At 38.9% G+C, this 24,944-nt stretch overlaps 2 protein-coding genes across 5 annotated transcripts in view; one reads left to right on the top strand and one right to left on the bottom strand.

Annotated features, from left to right (window-relative positions):
• LOC127415094 (solute carrier family 15 member 4-like) overlaps positions 1-5,706 on the bottom strand; it is a 91,428-nt gene extending 85,722 nt beyond the window's left edge. Inside the window, exons 1-3 of the mRNA XM_051653645.1 lie at positions 5,462-5,706; positions 4,300-4,923; positions 640-932 (exon numbers count right to left, since the gene is read on the bottom strand). Of these exons, the coding sequence (XP_051509605.1) occupies positions 640-932; positions 4,300-4,872 (866 nt within the window). The 5' untranslated portion in view covers positions 4,873-4,923; positions 5,462-5,706. The remainder of the gene's footprint in view (positions 1-639; positions 933-4,299; positions 4,924-5,461) is intronic.
• Positions 5,707-7,972: 2,266 nt separating this feature from the next.
• The window catches only part of glt1d1 (glycosyltransferase 1 domain containing 1), a 53,404-nt gene continuing 36,432 nt past the window's right edge, over positions 7,973-24,944 (top strand). For 3 of the 4 annotated variants that reach the window (XR_007892906.1, XM_051653653.1, XM_051653655.1), the window contains exons 1-6: positions 7,973-8,168; positions 8,488-8,636; positions 13,311-13,416; positions 15,652-15,703; positions 22,567-22,603; positions 22,717-22,773. Coding sequence is in view for 3 of the 4 variants with exons in the window: in XM_051653653.1 (XP_051509613.1) it covers positions 8,101-8,168; positions 8,488-8,636; positions 13,311-13,416; positions 15,652-15,703; positions 22,567-22,603; positions 22,717-22,773 (469 nt within the window). In the remaining variant the exon portion in view is untranslated. The remainder of the gene's footprint in view (positions 8,169-8,487; positions 8,637-13,310; positions 13,417-15,651; positions 15,704-22,566; positions 22,604-22,716; positions 22,774-24,944) is intronic. The other variant, XM_051653654.1, reaches the window with a different exon arrangement.

The following is a 24,944-nucleotide window of genomic DNA, read 5'->3' on the forward strand; positions in this document are numbered from 1 at the left end:
TTTAAGAAATATGATTATTTACTGTAAACCATAATTCCAAATACGTGGTCAAAACATTGTACAGATCAGAATGTTCTCAAGTAGAATATAAAAAATATTGTGTCACTCGTATACCAAATATATGTAGAGTAAAAGAAGCTTTTCGAGTTCATAAGATGTAAACAGACCTTTATGTCACATTCTCACTTGTAACTTAAAGAAACATAAACAGAATAGAAAAACAGCAGATGTTCCCGATTAAAACAATGCTCCCGAGTCCAAATACAATAAAAAAATCTTGGCAATATGTGAAGCTGCCTCAGATCTCTTTTTTGGGTGCATCTCAATCAGCTCCCTAGCATCCTATAGTATATTGTGAACATGAATTTGGGCAATGGCAAGGGTGTTCATCCACTGAACATAAGGGCACTTCTGAAAATCACCTGTGACATGCTTACAAGCTTGTGCATTGTGCACAGCTGGTAATAATCAACAACACTGGTGTATAAATTATCCTGTCGTGCATTTTTGTTGTAGATATTTAAACATACAGTGTTTTTATGAAAGATAAACGATGTAAATAAAACTCAGGCTACTACAGGTAGCCTGTGCCATATGTTTGACGCAGAAGTATAAATCTGCCTTAAATCTAGCACTTACCTGAGCAGACTGGGTTCTTTTGGCCCACGTCCGCAGAGAGCCGAGCCCAGGATCCGAAACATGTCGCTGAAGGCACTGCCGTCCGCAGGCTTTGTGATGAAAACCATGCGGCCCAGAACAAAGACAATAAGGGACACAGCAAGGCAGACAGTAGGTATGATGTAGCCGATTGAGAAGCTAATGTTCTGCTGAATGTAGGCTACTCCACCCAGCGAGAAGATCGCTCCCAGATTAATGCACCAGTAGAACCAGTTAAAGAACCGCCGTGTTGCCTCTGGACCTCGATCTTTCACCTGTAAGGACATATGAAAAAATATGAAAATCTTAGTCTTCCAGCCTAAAAACAGTATTGACTTCTTCTAAACATTATTGAAATGTGGTACTGCGGTACCAAAAGAACAAATAACCAAAACACCTCAGAAACCAGGGGGCTTGGGTAGCTCAGTGGTAAAAGACGCTGGCTACCACCCCTAGAGTTCGCTAGTTCGCTAATCCCAGGGCGTGCTGAGTGACTCCAGCCAGGTCTCCTAAGCAACCAAATTGGCCCGGTTGCTAGGGAGGGTAGAGTCACATGGGGTAACCTCCTCGTGGTTGCTATAATGTGGTTCGTTCTCGGTGGTGTGCGTGGTGAGTTGGGCGTGGATGCCGCGGTGGATGGCGTGAAGCCTCCACATGCGCTATGTCTCCGTGGCAACATGCTCAACAAGCCACGTGATAAGATGCGCGGGTTGGCGGTCTCAGACGCGGAGGCAGCTGGGATTCGTCCTCCGCCACCCGGATTGAGGCGAATCACTACGCAACCATAAGGACTTAAAAGCGTATAGGGAATTGGGCATTCCAAATTGGGTGAAAAAAATAAACACCTCAGAAACCAAAATAAACCTTTACTCTTTTTACTCTCCTAATTATAACAGTCAAACCTCTCTGAAATTCATAACCACCAGTCGTATAACTCGGTATCAGATAAGGCTAGCACCAAAGTGAACTTCACTGCCATGAAAAAAACATGTCCTCTCTTTGGTTTGTTTGTGGTTACAAAGATGCACTGCAAGATGATCAATAGACACATTCTTTATTTAATTAAGCCATGATTGTGCAATTTACTAAATGCAGTATGTGTGGCTTTCCAAGAAATTGATCAAACACAAAAACATGAGAAGCCTTGCGTTTGTCATTTTTTCTCAAGGCATGAACATGCTTCTCTCCATAGCTGTGCACTTCCAAGAAAAAATAAAAAAAATATAATCTGTCTGCTATGGTCATAAAACAAGGAGAATAAATCCCAGGGTGAACATGGGGGCAACGTCCCCACCAATTTGACACAAATTATCACAATATTACAATTAATATTGTAGAGAAAATTTCCTGTTTGATGCAGCCTTTCTACCCCAAATTGAAATGAGATCTATGTCCCTACATGAACTTATGCCCAGAAGGCACCGCCTACAGTTTATACCTCTTCACTGAGTCTAAAAATCCCATGAAGATCATATGACAATTCAGCAAGTCATCAAAACCAACACTGGCTTAATCAAAGTCATCCCCATTTCAAAATAATTTTGCAAATTAGCTCTGTTATTAAAAACAATAATAATAATGTATATTATAAGTATAACAATCACAACAGATTCTGAATAATCCAGAAATACCAGGTAACTGGAAATCTGTCAAGCAGAGAGATCAGTCAGTGAAGACAGATGTCAGTTTTACTTCCTTAATTTAGAGTTTAGCATTTTAGTTTAACATTATCCGTTACATTTAGTTCAACTGATGCAGTCAAGAAGCATATTGTTCATCATCATGTGGGCCTGCTAATGAGTCATTTAGCTGTGTTTTCATTTAGCAGATGCTCTACTTACGGTTCAATTATTACAGGGAGAGTCCCTCTGGACTGGGGTTAAGTGTGTAAAGTGGTTTGATTCTACTGTACTGGGCTACTGTACAGTTTCGTGTCATCAAGAGGTCTTGTAATGAAGTGAACGTTGTAAATGATTGGTAGAGCATGGCTGCTAATTTAAATGTTTCCTTCATTGTATAATGCTTTTGAAACTGTAATTACTGTATTATGTATGCTATGTTTAGTTGTCCTTGATTGAGTCAGTCTGCACTGTATAAACATGATTTCTTCATCCCTGTCACTTTAATGAATTTAGCTCGCAAATGACAATATAGTTTAAAAAAAATTATTTTTTTTTTTTTTTAAAGACTCAGCTTCTTATAAATATTCACAACAGAATTAAAAAAACTTTGTTTCGAAAGACTTCAGCAGTGACCATGGAAGCCACTTCAACAAAATCTGAAATATTTCAATCTTGTGACACAGGCCATATTTCTGCTCACTGGGTTAATCTGACTCAAAGTATTTCAGAAATTTGTGGTTTGTGCCTTGTCATTTAATAAGTGAAGTGAAAGCAGCCAGAGGTGTGTCCAAATTTAAGGAAGTCTCAAAACAACACTGTTACTTTTGCCATGGAGCCTCAACATCTAGCCCAAATCTGTCTGAACAACTGAAAAAAAAAACAATCTAAATTTCTTGATTTATAAGACTGCATTATAAATCGTCTCACTTTGTTGGATTGTTCAGTGAGTGTTCTGCAACCTCATCAACATTCCACTGAGTCTCTAAATAAAACAAATGAATTTCACAATTACCAGGTCAAGCGCCACCCTCACATTATTTCCATGTTAAGTGGAATGAGCATTTCTGTGTCAGTGGGTTGAGGATACAGCTCAAAGTCCAAGTTTATTGACCCATACCTGAGTATTTTCAAGCACGCACACAGGATGCTTTCTCTTGGACCTGACAATGTTGAGTAGGCTAAATTGAAAATGTTAAGTAGGAACACTACACATAATTCTCAATTCTTCACAGACTTTGATGTTAAAATTACAGTTCAGTCAGTTTTAAACATGTTTAAAATATAATTATATATTGAGAAAAACAATATAAGGAGTGGGGCTGAATGATTAAGACAAAAATCTTAATTGTCGATTATTTCCCTTGATATTGGAATTGGGATTATTCATTTAGATTAAAATACTTATTTTGTGTGGGGCAACTGCATGCCTAATTATTTATGTTGGCTGCACATCCAAACAAGCTGGGAACTGTATTCCTGAATTGCTTTATTATTGTACTAGCATGAAAAACAAGTGTTATTAAAATTTTGAATGACTTATACATGGAAAGTGAGCATTATTGATATGCATTTAGACTCATTTAAACACCTCTGATTTGCCATTGCATACATACACACAATGGACAAAAAAATGGAGACCTAAATGGAATGCTGTAATTGACACTTTTCACAATTAGTTAATAGCGAGCTGTAATTGAAGTCTTGATTAACTGATCAGCCCTTATTAGAACCAGAGAAAAACAAACTTGCCACACTACAAAAGTAGTGACTAATCATAACTACATAGTACAGACAGGGCCAGCTAGGGTTAACCCAAATCATCTAAATGGATTTTATTGAACCAACACCAACCATCATGTCAAAGGTCTTAATAACATTTAGAGTTTCATAAGAGCCAGACACAGTAGAGAAATATATTGCTTTGAGAAGCGATCTTAAGTTGGGCCCCTGAGATTTGACTCTAGCTGCCAAACGTTTAGACAACCCACCAGTTGTGTTGGTGGTGAATTGATTTTATTACCTGATCCGCCCCAAATGGGGTAATGTTTGATTTCACAGCTCCCACCCCAACCGCTACCAGCACCAGGCCGCTGTAGATTGCCGGCCCACAGTAGGACTGCCGATTGCTGCAGGTCACATTGGCGGGCACAGTCCCGTTTTCAGGAAAACACTCTGCTGGTTGTACTGGGAACGCCATCTCTTCCCCACACAGATAGTTCCTGGTGTTGTCACTGGCCACAAGTGGGAAAAGCAGCATCCCAAACAAGTAGAGGATTAAACTTAAGGCTATAGTTAAGAACTTCCCAAGGAACGCATCTGCCAGCCAGCCTCCAAACGGTGATATCAAATAAGTGACCCCCATGAAGACCAATGGAGCCTGGCTGGCCAAAGTGCCCTCCCAATAGAAGGGGCTACTGTTGAGGAAGAGTACCAGGTTTGAGGTGATGCCATAAAAGGCCATCCGCTCTAAAGACTCTGCCAGCAGTATGGCGGCACATGCCAGTCTCCTGCCATGGAACACTGACTCTGATCTGGGTGAAGTCACGGAGTTGTCCAAAAGAGGAGTGTTTTCGTTTACACCCCTGCCGGCCATGTCCTCTTATTGCTGTTTCTTGCAAGGTGGTCACCTGACCAAAATCCAGCCCTGAAATAAAGATAATGACAAGACATCAACAAATGTAAGCAATTATGATAATATTATCATTGGATAGTTCACTCAAAAATGAAAAGTATGACTTTCTTCAGTGGAGCACTAAAGATGTAAGGCAGAATGTTAACCTCAGTCACTATTCAACTTCATTGTATTGAAAAACAAATGCAAAAAAAAAAAAAAGTCAATGTGACTGTGACTAACGGTCTAACATCTCCTTTTGTGTTCCACAAAAGAAATAAAAGGTCATACGGATTGGAACAACATAAGGTTGAGATAATGATGACAGATTTACATGTTATCCCTTCAAAACATTGCATATGCCTTTATAATAGAGATTTATAAATAAATAAACGTCATTGTTACAATGAACATTTTAAGCGGTTACCGCTTATAGACAGGTTTGGACACTTTAACCGGCCATAACAACACATGACCGGCCGCTGTCATGAGGAAGACACAGGGGGGACTTCTGTCATGCACATAGTAAACAAGCTAACACCAAACTCGCTGTCAAAAAGAGTAAACATACCTTTCTTGTACACTTAGCAGTACTCCACATTTAGCGGTTTACCCCGCGACGTGTCTACTAACGTCGTCAGTTTTCATTTTGTTTAAAATACTGCTTCAAAACTCCTTAAAGTCTATAAGTTTAGCTATCGAGTCAAACTGAGGTAAAGCCTGTCACGATACTACCGCGTGACACCAGCAACACTCACGAGCATGAGTGACGCGCTCATCAGATCTGTATGTAATCTGAATGTGTTTGTCTTGATTACTGTGAAGCGCGTCGGGTTAATAATTTTTATATATAAAAGCGTAAATGTTGCTTATTGGATACATGGGAAAGATAGCTTTTGTTCTATTGGCTATCATTGCAGCCAATCATTGTTTTTTTCTGCATATAAACTTCCGGGTTGGTGCTTTGGTTGTCATTGTCATTGGATATTTATGTCTGTGATTTTACCTTAAAAAAATTCAAAGCATTTAATTATACTTTAAAGTGCATAAATAGACAATATAAAAAATCAACAAGGTGAAGTAAAGAAATTCAGAAAATTAATGAGAAAACAAAATAAAGGGACAAGGTACAAAAATAAAATAATAATAAAAAAATATGAATGCAAATGGTTTTAGTTACAGAATATGGTTTAGAATAATAAATGCTCATCAGTGGTGGTGTACTGTGTTAGATGTTTAGATTATTATAGTCGTTCAACTATGTCGACCCTGCTCCTTGTGGATTATTCCCACAAAATGAACTGGTGAACTCACAAATGAACTTAAAGATACACTCAGTCATTTGTTCCTCAATAATATATATATATATATATATATATATATATATATATATATATATATATATATATATATATAATCACAAGCACTCACACAAGGTGAAGACTCCAGTCATATCAGTTACCTTATAAAAGCATTTTTATTCTATATGGAGAGGGTCCGCTCATGGGGGCTGCCATGTTAAGATCACATGACCAGCCAAATACTATTCGCTTAATCTCAGTAACCGTCCTGTTACTGGACACTTTCACTCATGGTTAAATTAACCATGGCTGACTGTGAGTAGTGAATTTCTACAATGTTATCGAAAACTGAAAACTATTGTCAGCGTAAGTCCAGGACGACAAACTAAAAAATGACTACTACTCTTACTATTTCTGCCATAGACAGATACTGTATAAGGGTAGTATGCCATTCCGAACTCAGCATGAGTGCACCTTTAATCAAAAAGTGTTAAATTACTGAGTGTTAAATGGGTAGTTCACCCCAAAATAAAAATTCCATGCCATCCCTGATGTGTATGACTTTCTTTGTTCTGCAGAATACAAAGATTTGTAAAAGAATAGTTCAGCTCTGTAGCTCCATAAGTGAATGATGGCCAGAAATCTGAAGGTCCAAAAAGCACATAAAGGCAGCATAAAAGTAATTCATAAGACTCCAGTGGTTAAATATGTCTTCAAAAGTGATGTGATAGGTATGGGTGAGAAACAGGTCAGTATTTGTCCTTTTTTTTTTTTTTTTTACTATAAATCTCCACTTTCACTTTCACATCTGAAAGTCACGTGTTACCTGTTTAGTTTCACTTTTTCATCTGAAAGTGAAAGTGGAGATTGATAGTTAAAAAGGACTTAAATATTGATCTGTTTCTTACCCACACTTATCATATCGCTTATGAAGATATTGATTTTATCACTGGAGTCTTATGGATTACTTTTATGCTTTTTGGACCTTCAGATTTCTGGCCACCATTCACTTACATTGAAAGGACCAAAAGATATTCTTCTAAAAATTTGTGTTCTGCAGAAGAAAGAATGTCATACACATCTGGGATGGTATGAGGGTGAGTAAATGATGAGAGGATTTTCATTTTCGAGTGAACTATCCCTTTAAGTATAGCATGTCACAATGCAGGACACTGCTGTCACTTCTTGAAATTTCATGATAACTACAGTTATTTGTCTTTCAATAGATATAATTTCCACCTTTATAAGCCAATTCTGGACAATGGGTGAAGGAGGATATGAGGACGCCTTTGAAGGCATTCGCTTGGAGCATGGCCTGAAGGTTTAATTTGTTTTTACTTAAAATAAATATCTTATCCTGTTTATTTCTGTCTGTATCGTTTGCAAAGCCCTTTTATTGTATCTTATATGTCCACTATTTACTGTAGACCACTTGACCAATAAACTAGTTTTAAATTCATCTTTGGAACTGACTAAACTTTACATGTCGGTGTAGGACTTGACTGGAATGATATGACCTCTGCAGACATGTTAATTGTAACTCTTTCACAAATCCCTCTTCTCTATTTTGTTGATCAGGTGGCAGTGATATGTATGTGCATTGTAAGTAGGCTGCAAACTCTATGTTTTAAATTACCTTAATCTAACCAACCTAAAAATTGTCCATCTTCTAGACTAGTCACCCCAACCTATTTGCTCACAAAACTATGCACAACTTGGTTCCGTGTTTCCGGGGGGGGGTTAATTCCAAACGGACCTGTGCTAAAGAAACTCCACACGTGTGAGGGAGGCTGGTGCTGTGACGTGACAGAATGAGACTTACAGAATCAGGTCAAAAGAGTAGCTCACTGTCCGTCAGATCTGAGATCTCACCGTTTATTAGCGTCCGTATTTATCGTCACATGCTGAAATGCGCTTGCTCTTCCTAGCCTGCCTAAATCCTAAAACAGGGAACTGTACCACTGCAGAAAGAATAAGGTACCGTAACATTGCTGTTTGATTCGTGTACCAGGAAGTACCACATGCATCCGTTGATGTCACAAAACAGCCTACCCTAGTGATTTTATTCTAGTAAAGCGAGCATGAGAAGCGGTTCAGTCATTTAAAGCTGTCTGTAGTACATTACACATTAATACTCCACATATTGCACGCGTGTAATGCTCACACTAAAGTCTCGAGCGCAAACACGAACCCAAACCCATTTTAATCTCTACCGTATTACTGTACTTCGCAGACTACATTTATTAAAGAGAACGAGATGCTGATTTAAAAGTGTGTATGTGTGTTTGGGTTCCAGGAATCACATCGTGGCTGCAGGGCATACTTGTGTACTGTGCGATACAAGGGAGTTGAGCTCTTCTGATGTTGCGTCCCTGATGACGCAAGAGCCGCGGTTCGAGGGTGCGCTGGCCATTCATCTTTTCAAAGGAGGCAGGCTTCTTTTAGGTGACACATCAAGTCCCCCAGCCTCTCAAACACACTTGTCCATCTTCTGCAGTGTTATACACTATCCACTTTTATCATACAGTTAACGACTCTACTAGTAAGATAATTTACTGAAAGCACCTACTTAAAGGGGTGATGACATGCCTTTTTTATTATTTTAATATTTTTACCTTTATATTAATAAAGGTTTTTGTACAATCAACAGTTATATATTTGTAAAACATGATCATTTTCCACCCTCATGCTGACCCTTTGTCAGAAACGCTTGGTTTTGGTGCTGCTTCTCCTTTAAGACTTGACAGTAAATGCCCACTTGTGATTGGCTCTCTGCTCTTGACTGACCTGCTCTCTCTTCTTGCCATCTCACTGCTCAATGCTACTGGGCGGGTTATGGAAGTAATAGAGTGCAACAGTGCCCGCCCACTTTTTTAGCCATCTGTGTTCCGGAATAATTTTTCCCATTCAGTTTCTGCTTAGGCTTTTCAGAAAATCCTCCATATGAGAGTTGTAAGCCATTAACCAAAGCAACCAGCTCTGAGCTGAATCACAACATTACAAACTTTGTTTTTAGGCAAAAAAGTATTTGAAAATCGGACAAAAAGACAAAGGTACTGTGTACTTATCGTCTTTAGTGAGTGCACAAACTACAATCCCATGAAGCACTGCTAATTATGTAATTGAATAAAAAAACTATGGGAATAATAAAAACAATTGATTTTAGGTTGAGAATTGTGGAAACAATATATTTCATGTTTATTGCAGAATTATATTCAGATATGTACAAATGTATAAGTGGTTTAAAGAAATATTCCGGGTTCAATACAAGTTAAACTCAATCGACAGCATTTGTGCATTGGCGTAATATTGATTAACACAAAAACTAATTTCAACTCGTCCCTCCTCTTCTTTAAAAAAAAAAAAAAAAAAAAAAAAGGCAAAAATCAAGGTTACAGTGAGGCACTTACAATGGAAGTGAATGGGGCCTATTTTTGGAGGTTTACACGCAGAAATGTGAAGCTTATCATTTTATAAAAGCACACATTCATGTATTATTTGAGCTGTAAAATTGTTTAAATTGTCATTTTTACAGTTGTTTTGGATTTTGTAAAATTGGCTATAACTTTACACAGAAAAGGTTTGTAACCAATTTTATCACACTAAAATCATGTTAACACATGTATTGTTTACGTCTTCTGGCTAAACTTTTGAAACAGTGAGTATTTTAAAACAAAACAATTGGTCCCCATTTACTTCCATTGTAAGTGCCTCACTGTAACTCAGATTATTTAAAGAAAGGAGGGATGAGTTGAAATTCATTTTTGTGGTAATCAATATGCTACAAATGCGTCAACTGAGCTTAATTTGAATTGAACCCAGAATATTCCTTTAAGGGTGAAGAGGGAATGACATGTTTACGTCATTAACTTATGTCACTGGAGTGGGCGGTCGCTCCTGGGCTCTTTTCGTAGGCAATTTTGGCCACAGTTCTCTAATTGGAGAAGCTTTCTCTGTTGGACCATGGGTAATGTAGTTGTTTACAAGTAAATTTTCCACTTTCAAACATGATTTTTAAACAGTGAAGTTGAAATAATGCAGACTGAGAAGCTCGGAGCTCATGGTAGGTCTATCTTTAAAGGTTTAGAAGTTATAGTTGAAAATCAATTCGTCTATGGAAAAAATTAATGGGATTTTTACTTCCAGAACCAGAATGTTGCGCTCTATTAAATGGAAAGTAGGCGTTGATGTGTTGTTGTGGAGGCGGTCAGATGCAAATGTCTACCACAATGTGACATTGCAATGTGGAGGAAGCAGTGTTATTATAGTTAATGAAAACGAACTAAAATAATTTTCGTTAACTTTGAAATTATTGGAAAAGAACTGAAACTAAAATACTTTTTCATAACTCCAAAACTAACTAAAATAAAATAAAAATTATCTCGAATTGATTTTAGTTTTAGTTTTTGATATAATAGGGTGAATATGGGCAAAGTGGGACACTACTGGAAATGTTACTATTCTTGACACTTTAAATTATGATCCAAACACCACATAACCTAACAGTATACCTTTGAAGAAAGCTTAGGATGTCTTCAACTTTAGTCAAAAGCAAAAATGAAGACATTTTCAATACTGGGTAGTAGAACCTTTGAAGACCCTCTTTTAAACAAATCCCAGATTTTTAAAGCAGTACTGGTAAAGTGGGACAGAGAAAAAAAATATTCTCTAGGAAATATCTACAAAGTATTTGGAATACATTTTTATATTTTCTGATACACTTTCACATCATAACATTAAGTTAACTTTTACTTTTGTATAACCGTAACAAGATTTACCTCAGATTTCTGTCATTTTCTCTTTATTGCTTTTTCCCACCAGTGGTAATGAAATGAACTCTGCCACACATCCCAAAGTAAAATCATAAATTTAAAACCTCAAAAAGATAAAGGTATAGTTGACTCAAAAATGAAAAGTCTCATCATTTATTCACCCTCATGCCATTCCAGTTATGTATGACTTTCTTCTGAACACAAACGAAGATTTGTAGGTCCATACAATGCAAGTCAACAGGGTCCAAAACCTTGAAATTCCAAAAAGCACACAAAGGCAGGATAAAAGTAATCCATAAGTGGTTTAATCCATGTCTTCTGAAGTGATCTAATCTGTTTTGGATGAGAACAGACCAAAATATAAGTCCTTTTTCACTGTACATTTGCAATTGCAGTCTACAGGAACGATCATGATTTCAAGCTCGATTACACTTACTAGTAGAGCTCGCAGAGTGCTAGATGGTGCTGGGAAATATAATCAAGCTTGAAATCATGATTGCCAAGGAGACTGCTAATGTCAAGATTTACAGTAAAAAGGACTTAAGTATTGATCTGTTTCTCACCCACACCTATCATATCTAAAGACATAGATTTACTGTAAACACTAGAGTCGTATGCATTACTTTTATGCCACCTTTATGTGCTTTTTGGAGCTTCAAAGTTTTGGCCCCTAATAACTTGCATTATAACGACCTACAGAACTGAAATATTCTTATAAAAATCTTCATTTGTGTTCAGCAGAAGAAAGAAAGTCATGCACATCTGGGATGGCATGAGAGTGAGTAAATTATTTGAGAACTTTCATATTGGGGTGAATTATTCCTTCAATTGTATACTCCCTAAAGTTTAGTTTTGTAAAGATTTATAATCATTTAAGGAAATACATATGGATACAATGTGGATCAAGCTTAAATGTCCTTTGTCACTTTACCCATATTCACCCTATATTATAAAATTGCAACATTTACAATCCACAGTAAATACCACTGGATAGAGGCAACACAAAACTGCCCTGAAAAATGTAATGATGTTAAATTACACCAGTAAACACTCAGCTTTGGCAGCCATAAAATATACTAAAACTAAAATAAAAACGAACTAAACTGAAACTACAAAACACTGAGAAAACTAAACTAAATCTAACAGACAAACTGTGAAAACTAATGAAAACTAAACTAAATTGTAATGACAAATTGAATATAAAATAGAAATGAAAAACTAAATTAAAAATCCAAAAACTATAATAACACTGGGAGGAAGTAGAGAACGAGTCGTTTGGCAGTTTGGTTGCAACAAATGCTCTTTTTGCAGAGAAGAAGTTTTGAGTTTGGAAACTTTCAGTATGTTTTTATAGTACAATGACCTCTTCTGTGTCAAAAGATCAAGAAACAGTTGATTCTTCATGTCATGACCTCTTTTTTGGTCTAGAATACGATTTTGTTGTTTTCATTACAATAAAATCCATTAGTTACAGTGTATTTGTATCTGATTATGATTACATGATAAGTTTCATGTTTAGGAGCATGAATCATGCTTACAAAAAAATATCATGGTATTTACATGTAGTTTTTTGTTTTTTGAACACAACACACTACACCATTATTCAGAGTTTTACATGTCACAAGTGAATTCAGGCATCAAAACATTATAATGTATAGTTTGAGGGACGGATCAAGTCAAGAATATAAAGAATAAATATTAAAGGCCCAATTGAAGAGAATAATAATCATAATAAGATAAAAAGAAAAAGGTTGAAAAAGGCATAAAAATGACTTTGAAACGCAGTAAGACCTCAAACAGTATCCCAAGCTACAGAGGATGGATAACTGTTTGTTTCCCCTGAAACCTTGAACCTTGTATGGAAGAAATATATAGAAAAACTGTCTGATTTACCAAAAAAAAAAAAAAAGCTCTCATATTGTAAATGTCTAGTATCAAGTGTTGCTGATAGTAAAACATACTAATAATATTGGTAAATAAAGACATGGTCACCAATATATTGTGCATCCCTACTCAGAATGTCTATTTTGCATTAAAATACACTTAAATGATCTTTGTGCTTTTTATATTATCTCTTCCTGTGAATACAGTTAGGCATTTGTTTTTTATTTTTCGTTTAGTTGAAAAGGCCTTTATTGAAATTGAAGGCTACTGCTTGCAGTCACTCTCACCTTCCTAAGATGTGGACAATTTACTTGAGTCATTACCCAAAGTGTCCGCTATGTGGATGACTACTTTCCCTTCTGGCAAGATAAACATGCTGTTTCATGCCTCAAAGACTTTTTCTCGCTCTAAGGATTTAAAAGTTGAACTTCAGAAAAAGTGAAATAAGGGATTTTCTCTGCAGATTTTGGAGTGCCATTCGGAGTGGTGTTTGGAGGGACGGATGTCAACGAGGATGTAAAGGATGAGCACAAGCGAGCTATGATGGAGGAAGTTCTGCGCAAGGCCAGGTGCACTTTTCTCTTTGCCTAATGAAAGCTGCTGTTGTATGCAGATCCCTGACCCGTTCCAGTGGAACATAATTAAACCTCAGCTTTTGTAAAAGAGCATTAGCCTAGTGAACTAGTGTATTGTTAGGCATCTGAGATTAGTCTTATATCTTTGAGATAATCATCCATTAGTTTGCAACTTTACAGTTTAGTACTTAAGAGAGTGTACAGAAGTACAGGATTGGACAGAACGTCACTTGTTAAACCATGGTATAGGTCTACCCATGGATAGTGCATGCACAATGCATGCTTTTCTGGAGCTAATAAAGCCCTGAATCAACTGAATAAACAAAAGGGAGCACTTGGAATTTACTGTCATTACATTCTATCATTTGTTCTTTTATTCAGCCTTTAAAATACATTTGGACTTGGTAATTATTGGTGTTTAAACAAGCAACAATATTTGTAAGAGAAAAGCACTCGCTCAGTGAGTAAAATTGCTGACTACCACCCCTGGAGTCACGAGTTCGAATCCAGGGCGTGCTGAGTGACTCCAGCCAGGTCTCCTAACCAACCAAATTGGCCCGTTTGCTAGGGAGGGTAGAGTCATATGGGGTAACCTCCTCGTGGTCGCTATAATGTGGTTCGCTCTCGGTGGGGCGCGTGGTGAGTTGTGCGTGGATGCCGCGGAGAATAGCGTGAAGCCTCCACACCCGCTATGTCTCCGCGGTAACACGCTCAACAAGCCACGTGATAAAATGCGCGGATTGACGGTCTCAGATGCGGAGGCAGCTGAGATTCATCCTCCACCACCCGGATTGAGGCGAGTCACTATGCCACCACGAGGACTTAGAGCACATTGGGAATTGGGCATTCCAAATTGGGGAGAAAAGAGGAGAAAAAAAAAAGAGAAAAGCAGTCACTGCTTTAGTAGCTTTTTTAAGCCATCTAAAACCGACCTTTAACACAAAGTTAGGCCTAAAAAAATAAGTAAACTGTATGGCTCATTTTATTAACAGAACTGCATCTCAGTCAGTGCAGTGTAAATGTTGCACTCAGAAATATTTGTGTTTATGTTGTGCTGACACCTAGTTCTCAGTTACTGATATCAATGTCAGAAATTCACTATACACAGTCAGTCATTATTAATTTATTCTATGATCAAAGGCATCCGATTAAAAGTTTTTTTTAGATAAAATAACTATTAAAATGAATAATTACATTTTCATTTTTTGAGGTCAGGCTTGGACTCCTCCAGACTGAATTCAGTTTGACATCCCTGGTCAACAGAATAGAGAATCGGGTATTTTACGGCATACCTTTATTCCTTCATTCTCATCTGATTCACTCGAATTCATCATTGAGGGCCAGTATCTTTACTCAAGGCCCGCCAGTTATGGTATTAATTTAATTTATTAGCTAGGTGTTATAGGTTCTTGTGATGTGTTTGATTAGTACAGGCAGATTCACAAACTTTTGGCAGTCTTAAGGGAATAATTGTCTCTGGGGAGCATGAGAACAATGAGAGCCCTTCCACTTCAAACACATTTCAATAAAGCAGACCACCTACTGCTGCCGTTACCAACTCAACCTTTACATTCCCTGAAAGATGAGGGACAGGGATTGAAGTATAGAAATCTAGATGAAGGAAACCCAAGGGGTTTAGTCACAATCTTTTGGAAAAATAACACAACATTCTTTTATTCTCTGTCTCTCCTTTTTATTTATTTACAACCATGTGACAGAACTTTGTTAACAGTAGCACAACCCAGAAAAATAAAAGCGCAATGAAGAGAACCTTATGTTTAATGTACAATATGTGCATGCAGATATGTGTAGTTGCATATTTATTAGTTTTGAGTTTAAAAAAGGGAGCTTTAAGAGGTGGCTTGACAGCAAGACAAATGCATAGCTGAAACTTTAGGACTTTTTCCTTGGACAAAATACACATAGCTTCATCTTCCTCCCCATCATAGTCATCCTCACCTGTCTCTACTCATCCTCACTTTAAGGGGTACCCGGGGATCACATTGCCATGCTTTTATTTGCATGGCTTGACTTAATGTGATTACACATTTTTGGCGGGCAGCTTTGATGTCTTTTTCCTGGGAAAATGTGGCAGAATTGTGGGTGAGATGAAAGAAGTTGAATCCAGTAACTGGGGCGTACCTCGCCATCAGAAACCAGTGCAGAAATTCATGTTATTTTACATGTTAACATATCAGCTCACTCTCTTTACTTCTCTCTCACATGCAGGTTTGCTGTGGCATTCACTGATAAATTGAAAGAACAAGCAGAGGCACTCTTGGTAAGGAATGCTGAGTTTACAAGTCCAGGTTCTTATGTCTCCTTTTGTTAGCACACGATAAGACAGAACCAGCTATGTAACAGCAGTTGTCAGGGACTGACTTTATTCATCCTTATATGTGAACTGCTGTTCTGGGTGCAGTGTAGAGGGCTTGAAGACTTTGCTTGAAGTCAGTGTGAAATCAAAATTGACCCTTTTTACCTTCTTATTGCACGTTCAGTGTACGACTCGTCGCTGCACATTATTCCAAAGAAAGAAATGTATCTTTCATTTAAATGTAGTAACTTGCTCTGCCTCTAAAACCACTTTTCTTTTTTGCTGACATCACCAAGGCCTCCTATTTTTTAACCCCTCCCCTTGAACCACCTTTTATATAGAGTCCTCCACTGCTATTCAAGTCTGGTTCCATTTAGTATGAAACCCTCAAATCCTGCCATTTAAAATATATATATATATTTCACTTGGAAACACATACCATTTTTGAAGTTTAATGAGTTCTGATTGCTGTTTCATGTTGATTTAAACCCTTTAAGCTCTGAGGGTGATTTTAATAATTTCCTGTTTCAGTGGCATACTGAAAATAAAATGCTTGTTACTCTATGAAAATCAAAGGGGTCCAGTGTTTGGTATCATTTTAAAGAAAACTTTTCATATTTCATTTTCTAGAGGTCATGGTTTATTTTTTCAATTAATATTATACATTTTATTGTTATGTTTAAGTCTATGCAAAAGGGGCCGGTGGAAGGAGAGAGTAAAATGTTTGGATTTGGTATGATTTTTTGACCACTTCTTTATTTGGATTATATTTTCGTTATGTAATTTGAATTTAGAAATATTTTTTGGTGTAATTTTTTTCGTGTTTCAATAAATGAATAAAATTTTTCAAAATCATTGTTGACCGGTAGAAGTGTAATGTGTGCCGATACAATCACTGTTAATACTAGACATGATTTGTGCGTCAGTAGATGAAAATGTTTAATAATACTTACATTCTCTATAATTTAACGGAGCCTACATACATATCCTGAACCAAATTTTCCATGCGTATAACAGGAATGTGTTCAATTTAACAAGGACACACAAATTAATGTAAATCCATATTTGTAGTCTTTCAGTTCATTGCATACAGTCCATTTACACAACCAACTTCTTATGAATGTACTGTCTTTGTTTATATCGCTGGTGCTTGACAGGGAGTGGACTGTATAATAGGACGGAGACGGTGTCTGAGATGAACCCCCATTGACCCGAGTAGCGCCTTGCACGTGCGATTTCGCCAAACCCACTTGTGCCTAAACTTAGCGCATGCTTACACGAAAATACCAACATTTCATGGCCATGTCCATTGACTTTGCGCTTATGAGTTAAGGCATTGCGCTGCGCTTAGCGTTTGCTTGCTTAAAATAGGGCCCTGTGTGCTGTTGTAACATTGGTGTCTGGAGTGGAAGAGAGGAGTAGATTAATCTTTTAATAATAATCGCTGGAGTGATACTTAACACTTCAGTAACTCAATGTAACACTTCAAGGACTGACAAATGACTGAACAAAACTAGAGGGTATTTATACACAGAAAACTAATGAGGGAATGAAAGGCAGGTGAGGATGATGATGAACAGATGGAAGTGATTAGGGCAGTGAATTCTGGGAAACATAGTGCAGGGGAAAACTTCAAAATAAGAGTCCTTGAAGAAAATGAGGGAGACAGACTGTGCCCCCCCCCCCCCCCCCCCGCTTTAAAGGGCGACTCCTGGCGCCCAACGATGGATGAGGGGGGTATGATGACGCAGAAGATGAAGGATCCAAGGAGGATGATCCAGGGGCCTGGGGGGCGACTTCAGGGCTGGGAATGAATCCGGAGGCCTGGGGGGCAGCCACAGGGCAGGGACTGGGTCAGGAGGTGGAACCGCTGGAGGAGAAGACTCTGGGGAAGCAGGCGGAGCCGTGGAAGGTGGAGCTGTGGAAGACTCTGGGCTAAGAACCATGGAAGACGGAGCCGTGGAAGACTCTGGGGGCGGAGCCATGGAAGTCTCTGGGGGCAGAGTCAAGGAAGGTGGAGCCGAGGAAGGCAGAGCCAGGGAAGGCTCGAGGGACGGAGACATGGAAGGCGGAGCCATGGGAGGCTCGAGGGACAGAGCCATGGAATGCGGAGTTAAGAGAGGATCGAGGGAAGAGTCCGTGGAAGGCTCGAGGCTGAGAGCCGCGGAAGGCTCGGGGCTGAGAGCCGTGGCAGAGAGTACAAGCTGAGACTGGGGATCAACCTCTGCGGTCGAGGGCTCGGGTAGAGACTGGCGAACAACTTCCGTGGTCGTGAGCATAGGCAGAGACTGGGGAACGACCTCCGTGGTCGTGAGCATAGCCAGAGACTGGGGAGGAGGAGTCCTTTTCCTTCTCCTCCTCTTCCGGCCAGCAGGGAGCGTGGATACGGGGACGGTCGAGGCTACAGGCATTGGCTCTGGGACGGTCGAGGCTACAGGCACTGGCTCTGGGACGGTCGAGGCTACAGGCACTGGCTCTGGGATGGTCGAGGCTACAGGCACTGGCTCTGGGACAGTCGAGGCTACAGGCACTGGCTCTGGGACGGTCGAGGCTACAGGCATTGGCTCGTTAACCGTGGCAGGCATGGGCACTGGCTCGTTAACCGTGGCAGACATGGGCACTGGCTCGTTAACCATGGCCGGCATGGGCACGGGTTGTGGCCCGGGTTTCCCGCCATAATTCACAGCATATGGGGGAAATGTAGCTTCCATGGTCGCTACCGTTGACTGCGGCAGGGAATCGACCACTGAAACCTGGAGAGGATGAGTCCCCCCAAAAAAATTATTTAGGGGAATTGTATGGAAAGGAGTAACCTTGGAGATACGGGCCGTGGAAGGCGCGTATACAGGGGCCGTGGAAGAAGTCAACTCCTGTATTAAACGTGACGAGAGTGAAGGGTAATGGATATTCAGGGTGGCTAGGATGTAATTCGCCAAGGGAAGATCTTCTGCCTCCGGAAGTGCTGTGGGTCTGTGGAAGTTTAATCCCATTCCATAAATGGGCTTGAGGTATATATCCAGTATTGATGTCGAAGCAGCGAGGTGAAGGAACTTGGTTGTATATTCCAAGAGGGGAAGATCCTGCCTGAACAACTCCAAGAATAACTCTGTTGGCTCCATGCTAAGTGATGTGCTCATGGAGGTGAGGCTTTGTAGGAGAGGAGGATTAGTGGCATTGCTGGAGTAGATGGAAGACGTTAGGAGGAACAGGTAAGTGTATCCGTATTTTTTGTTGGTCAGTCCTTCTGTAACGTTGGTGTCTGGAGTGGAAGAGGAAGAGAGGAGATGCAGGAGTAGATTCTTTAAATCTTTTAATAATAAACGCTGGAGTGGAAACAAACAATAAAGCTCAAGATGCAAACTTAACACAACGTAACACTTCAATAACTCAATGTAACACTTCAAGGACTGACAAATGACAGAACAAAACTAGAGGGTATTTATACACAGAAAACTAATAAGGGAATGGAAGGCAGGTGAGGATGACGATGAATAGATGGAAGTGATTAGGGCAGTGAATTCTGGGAAACGTAGTGCAGGGGAAAACTTCAAAATAAGAGTCCTTGAAGAAAATGAGGGAAACAGACTGTGACAGCTGTGTGCACATTGTGCTTTGTGTGGAATATCTAATGATCTATGCATCCGATAACATTGCGCATGGGCTTGTTTGAAAGATAATCACCTCCTCTAAGCAATGGTATGTGATATTTTATGGTCTGTTAATTTTCGTGAAGTTATAAGTGAAAACGCAGCATATTAGCAACACCTGTTTACATGTAACAATTATGTTTAAGACATATACGTAGGTATTACTCACTATATTTTTGTCTGTAAGGTAAAACAAATAGGCTGTTTGTATTCTACTCTTTTAGTGCTTTCCAATAACATATGACACAAATTTGATCAGTTTGATGTTTTTACCAATTACAATGATATGTGCAGTGCTAAATTATTAATTAATTATTCAAACGGAACACTTCTGATTTGTCTGCAAATTTCAAAGCACTTGTTCAGTGTTGGTCATAATGCCTACATACATTGTAAAGTACAGATTCTAAGCTTTAAAATGATACCTATTTTGTGTTGGTCAAGACTGTAGTTATTAATATTTTGATAGTGATTTTTTTTTTTTCTCAGTGGACCCATTGGAGCTTAAAGGGTTAAGACAACTTAAGTAATTGACTGTATGCAGTAATTTAGAGTAATTTACAAATGCCAATTTTTGTCAAAAGGAAAACTTGTCCTATAGATTAGAGTGAAAAAGTCTGCCTTATAGTATGTTTTCCAGACCCCTTGTAAGTGTCCTTTTAAGTACTTAGGGTATCAGATGGTAATACCATGGTACTTTGATATTTAATGGCTACAAATGCAATATCCTGCCCTACATCCTATAATAGCATAGGATTAAAAGCAGTATCTCCATGTTTTATCCTTATATGAAACCCCAGTCTGTCACAGTCTGTCTCCATCGTGTTCTTCAAGGACTCTTATTTTGAACTTTCCCCTGCACTACATTTCCCAGAATTCACTGCCCTAATCACTTCCATCTGTTCATCATCATCCTCACCTGCCTTCCATTCCCTCATTAATTTTCTGTGTATAAATACCCTCTAGTTTTGTTCAGTCATTTGTCAGTCCTTGAAGTGTTTCCTTGTTTTGTTATTTTGTGAAGTTAGCTCTATCATTTGTTCCGCTCCAGCGTTTATAATTAAAGGATTTAAAGATTCTATTCCTGTGTCTCCTTTCTTCCTCTTCCACTCCTAGACACCAACATTACAGAAGGATTGGCCCAAAACAAAAATACGGATATACTTACCTGTTCCTCCTAACATCTTCCTCTAATTCCAGCGATCCCGCTTATCCTCCTCTCCTACAAAACCTCACCTTGATGTGCACATCACTGAGCATAGAGCCAACAGTATTATTCTTGGAGCTGTTCAGACAGGATCTTCCCCTCTTGGAATACACAACCAAGTTCCTTCACCTCGCTGCTTTGACTTCAATTCTGGACATATACCTCGAGCCCATTTATGGAATGGGATTAAACTTCCACAGACCCACAGCACTTCCGGAGGCGGAAGATCTTCCCTTGGTGAATTACATCCTAGCCACCCTGAATATGCATAACCCTTCACTCACTTAATGTTTAATTCAGGAGTTGACTTCTTCCATGGCCCCTGTCTCCGCACCTTCCACGGCCCCTGTCTCCGTGCCTTCCTCGCCCCTTATCGCCAAGGTTACTCCTCTCCAAACAATTCCCCTAAATAATTTGGGGGGGTGCTCATCCTCTCCAGGTTCCGGTGGTCGATTCCCTGCCGCAGTCAGCGGTAGAAACGACGGAAGTTGCATTTCCCCCATATGCTGTGAATTATAGCTGGAACCCCGGGCCACAACCTGTGCCCATGCCGGCCACGGTTAACGAGCCAGTGCCCATGCCGGCCAAGGTTAACGAGCCAGTGCCCATGCCGGCCACAGTTAACGAGCCAGAGCCAGTGCCTGTAGCCTCGACCATCCCAGAGCCAGTGCCTGTAGCCTCGACCGTCCCCGTATCCACGGATAATATCACAGTCTGTCTCCATGTTCTTCAAGGACTCTTATTTTGAACTTTCCCCTGCACTACATTTCCCAGAATTCACTGCCCTAATCACTTCCATCTGTTCATCGTCATCCTCACCTACCTTCCATTCCCTCATTAGTTTTTTGTGTATAAATACCCTCTAGTTTTTTTCAGTCATTTGTCAGTCCTTGAAGTGTTTCCTTGTTTTGTTATTTTGTGAAGTTAAATCTATCGTTTGTTCCACTCCAGCCTTTATAATTAAAGGATTTAAAGATTCTACTCCTGCATCTCCTCTCTTCCACTCCTAGACACCAACGTTACACAGACGTTCACACATATGTGTAAGCCAAGGCAAACAGGATGTGTCTGTCAGTTAGTTCATACACAATAGAACTCAATCATATAGATATCAAATATACACACACCAGGGGTCTCCCTCCCCAAGGACTGATAACATCCAGCCAATTTTTCCTCTGTCTGTGTGTGAAATTATCCCCATCTCAGCCGGGCATTTACATTTTATTATTTTATTACCTTCCTGCTGTTATATTGTTTTTTCTCCACCGGTATTGATTCAGGCAAATCAAAGATGTCAATTTGCCACATTAGTAAAGATTATTCCAACTGATATTTTCTGTTATTGCATTAGACAAGGACATGTTTCGGGGATGAACTTTGAATGTGAATTAATCTATTATCATAAAAAGGGAAAATCTAATGCTTGACATTTAGTTTTATTTCACTGCCTTTATTTGCAGGCTTTCCATGGTCATGGAAAACTTGATAAAATATCAGGTAATTTCCAGGCCTGAAATGTAATGAAAATGAAAAAAAAAATCCTAAAGGTGAATTGTGTGCCATTTTTCATTGGTTGCCAAACAGATATTCCCACCCAAAACTCACACCATTTATTGAGCCAATTTTGCCTTGTCGGGTTGGTCAGAATGCTCCAACAAAAAGCTCCACAGAACAACAGTCAATGTTTATACTGCATATAAGCTGAGAAACTCAAAAAAACACACTTCACCTTTAAAAAGAAATTTAATAAAGTTCTAGCTGTACTCAACTCTAACATACTGTACAGTATTTAATCGGCTAGAAATTGCTCATTTTGAATGCAGTCTATATAAAATGAGTTTTAATTATTGTTGCAGTAATCATGAACGACTGGAAAAGTCATAGAAATTCAGTGTGTGAAGCTTTTATTTGGCACTAATACTAATGTCCAGTAGGGGTCTACTGTAACATCCATTTCTGTTCACTTTGTCCAGGTATGTGAGAGCAAGAAGATCTACGTGCAACCTCAAGGTAAATTTTTAATTATAGAACATGCTTTTTCACTATGCAGCAATAAAATGTAACAATGACATGAGCCAAATAGATTTTGAAATGTCCCTCTGTCCTTCTGCATGTATTTCCAGGGATTGAGACCAGAGTGGCATCATGTTTCAGTTGGAGCGACTTTTTGCAAAGCACAGGTAAAAACACCTTCACCATTTTACAATAATCTTTTACTTTGTGATAGATTTGGGGGCAAATTTTTTCTGATCCATGTCTGATGTCTTATATTGTCCAGCTTCCTTTCTATAAATGTTAGTATACATCAGTTAGCTCTGATTCTCTAATCTAATTGGCCAGGATGCAGTCGAAGAGTGCTGATATTTAGTATAACAGCACTGGGACACTACACTGTTTGATCACTCCATTTGTCCATGATTGCGGCTTTCTAGACAGGCTGCCAGTTTTTCAGTTGCTCGGTGTCATGCAACAGTTGATCCTGCACTGGCTTAATTAGGAACTATTTTCGTTAGCAGAGCAAAAACAGACCAAATACCTGGCCATATTCTGTAAAAAATGTAAGTAGCTCAATATTTACTTTTTGTTTATGGAACTGTTGTAGAAAAGCAATATCACTCAATGGTGCTGTTGTACGGGATAAATGCACAGCTGAGATTATCTGTGGCATTACAAAATATTCAGCTAAACAGCACTTTTTCTTGTGTGATATGAATTAATTGCAAACTCCTCACTTAACTTACATTTAAAAAGAATTTCAAAAACAATTGGTTCTTTGTCTTTGACGCTGACTAAAAGCTTCTTGCTTTGGTTGACATGTTATTCTGTGGTGCTTGTGCTCTATTCCTCTGGACCTCAGTGTTGTTTTGTGTGACACAAGTCCATCACTTGCCATCAAGAATGTCTGTGATTAATGTCTCCATCCTGCCTCACTCTTTTCTTTCGAGACCAAGGAGAGACACCCATCAATCTGCCACTTTGAAGTTCTCTATACACAACAGTGTACACACACATACAAAACTCTTTCATTTCTTAGAATTTTTTAATGTCCTCTCCTCCCATCTCCAGTAAGTGGCCTGCATCATATGATAGATGTTGATCAAGAACAGTATTAGGTTAATTTCCATACCTGTTACAAAGAGGCAGAGTAAGATCTGAGCAGGGCTTTCTGTTTTATTTATAACTCTACATATGAATTCATCATCATCCCTCTCAAACAGGCCATAATAATTTCGATATGCAGCAGACGTCGCCTCATTAAATATGCATGTGCTCTTCAGTCCTCAACACTGTTGAACTCAAATGGGTTCATAAGCGCTCAGCCTTGATTAGAGATGACCTGTGAGGGGTGAAAATGTTTGTGTGTGTGAGAGAGTCTATGGGTGCTAGTTTAAGCCAAAAAAAAACATGTTTATATGAGATGCTGCAAAAAGTGCATATCTATTTATGGGATGGGGCAAAAGAATGAAGGAATGAAATAATCACAGATCACTTTTGCAAGAATAAAAGAACCGAGATGTATTTGTAACTTTTGACATCACTCACATTTTTTTTCTTGAACTCAAATTTTGCCTTGAATAATAGTGGGAGCCTGATATCAATTTTCAGACAAATTGTTTTGTATTCACACTGCTTTTTGCGGTTCACTTGTTTTTTTGGGGTTTTTTTGGCACCATTCTGAGTAAATTCTAGAGACTGTTGAGTGTGAAAATCCCAGGAGATCAGCAGTTACAGAAATACTCAAACCAGCCCGTCTGGCACCAACAATCATGCAACGGTCAAAATCACTGAGATCACATTTTTCACCATTCTGATGGTTGATGTGAACATAAACTGAAGCTCCTGAACTGTATCTGCATGATTTTATGCATTGCACTGCTGCCACACAATTGGCTAAATAATCGCATGAATAAGAAGGTGTTCCCAATAAAGTGCTCAGTAAGTGTACACAGAAAATTTGCTATGCCCATTTAGACAAATACACAGATAAATATAAGCAACTGATTCAAAATCATGCTGTTAAATAAACATATGTTTCCACTATATCACCTCTAACTCTATAGTGAATACCGGGTGACACATGCTTTTGCTGTTTAGTTTGAGGAGTGTGATCATAGCTTAGGTACAGTTCTGGATTGTGTGCAGTTTTGTAGCTTTGTTATCAAAAAATACATTCTCTTTGGGTGATATTTTAATCTAATAGCTGCAAGCTTGTTTCCTTTGCTCCTGCTTTGGCATGAAATGTAAGGCATAGGGCATTGATCACCAATATCCTATTGGTGTTCTTCCAACAACAGCACACTTTGAACCTGAGTTCATATTTAAAAGTATAATAGAGTTCAAATGGTTCTGG

Source organism: Myxocyprinus asiaticus, chromosome 24 (assembly GCF_019703515.2).
Source record: "Myxocyprinus asiaticus isolate MX2 ecotype Aquarium Trade chromosome 24, UBuf_Myxa_2, whole genome shotgun sequence".
NCBI lineage: Eukaryota > Metazoa > Chordata > Actinopteri > Cypriniformes > Catostomidae > Myxocyprinus > Myxocyprinus asiaticus.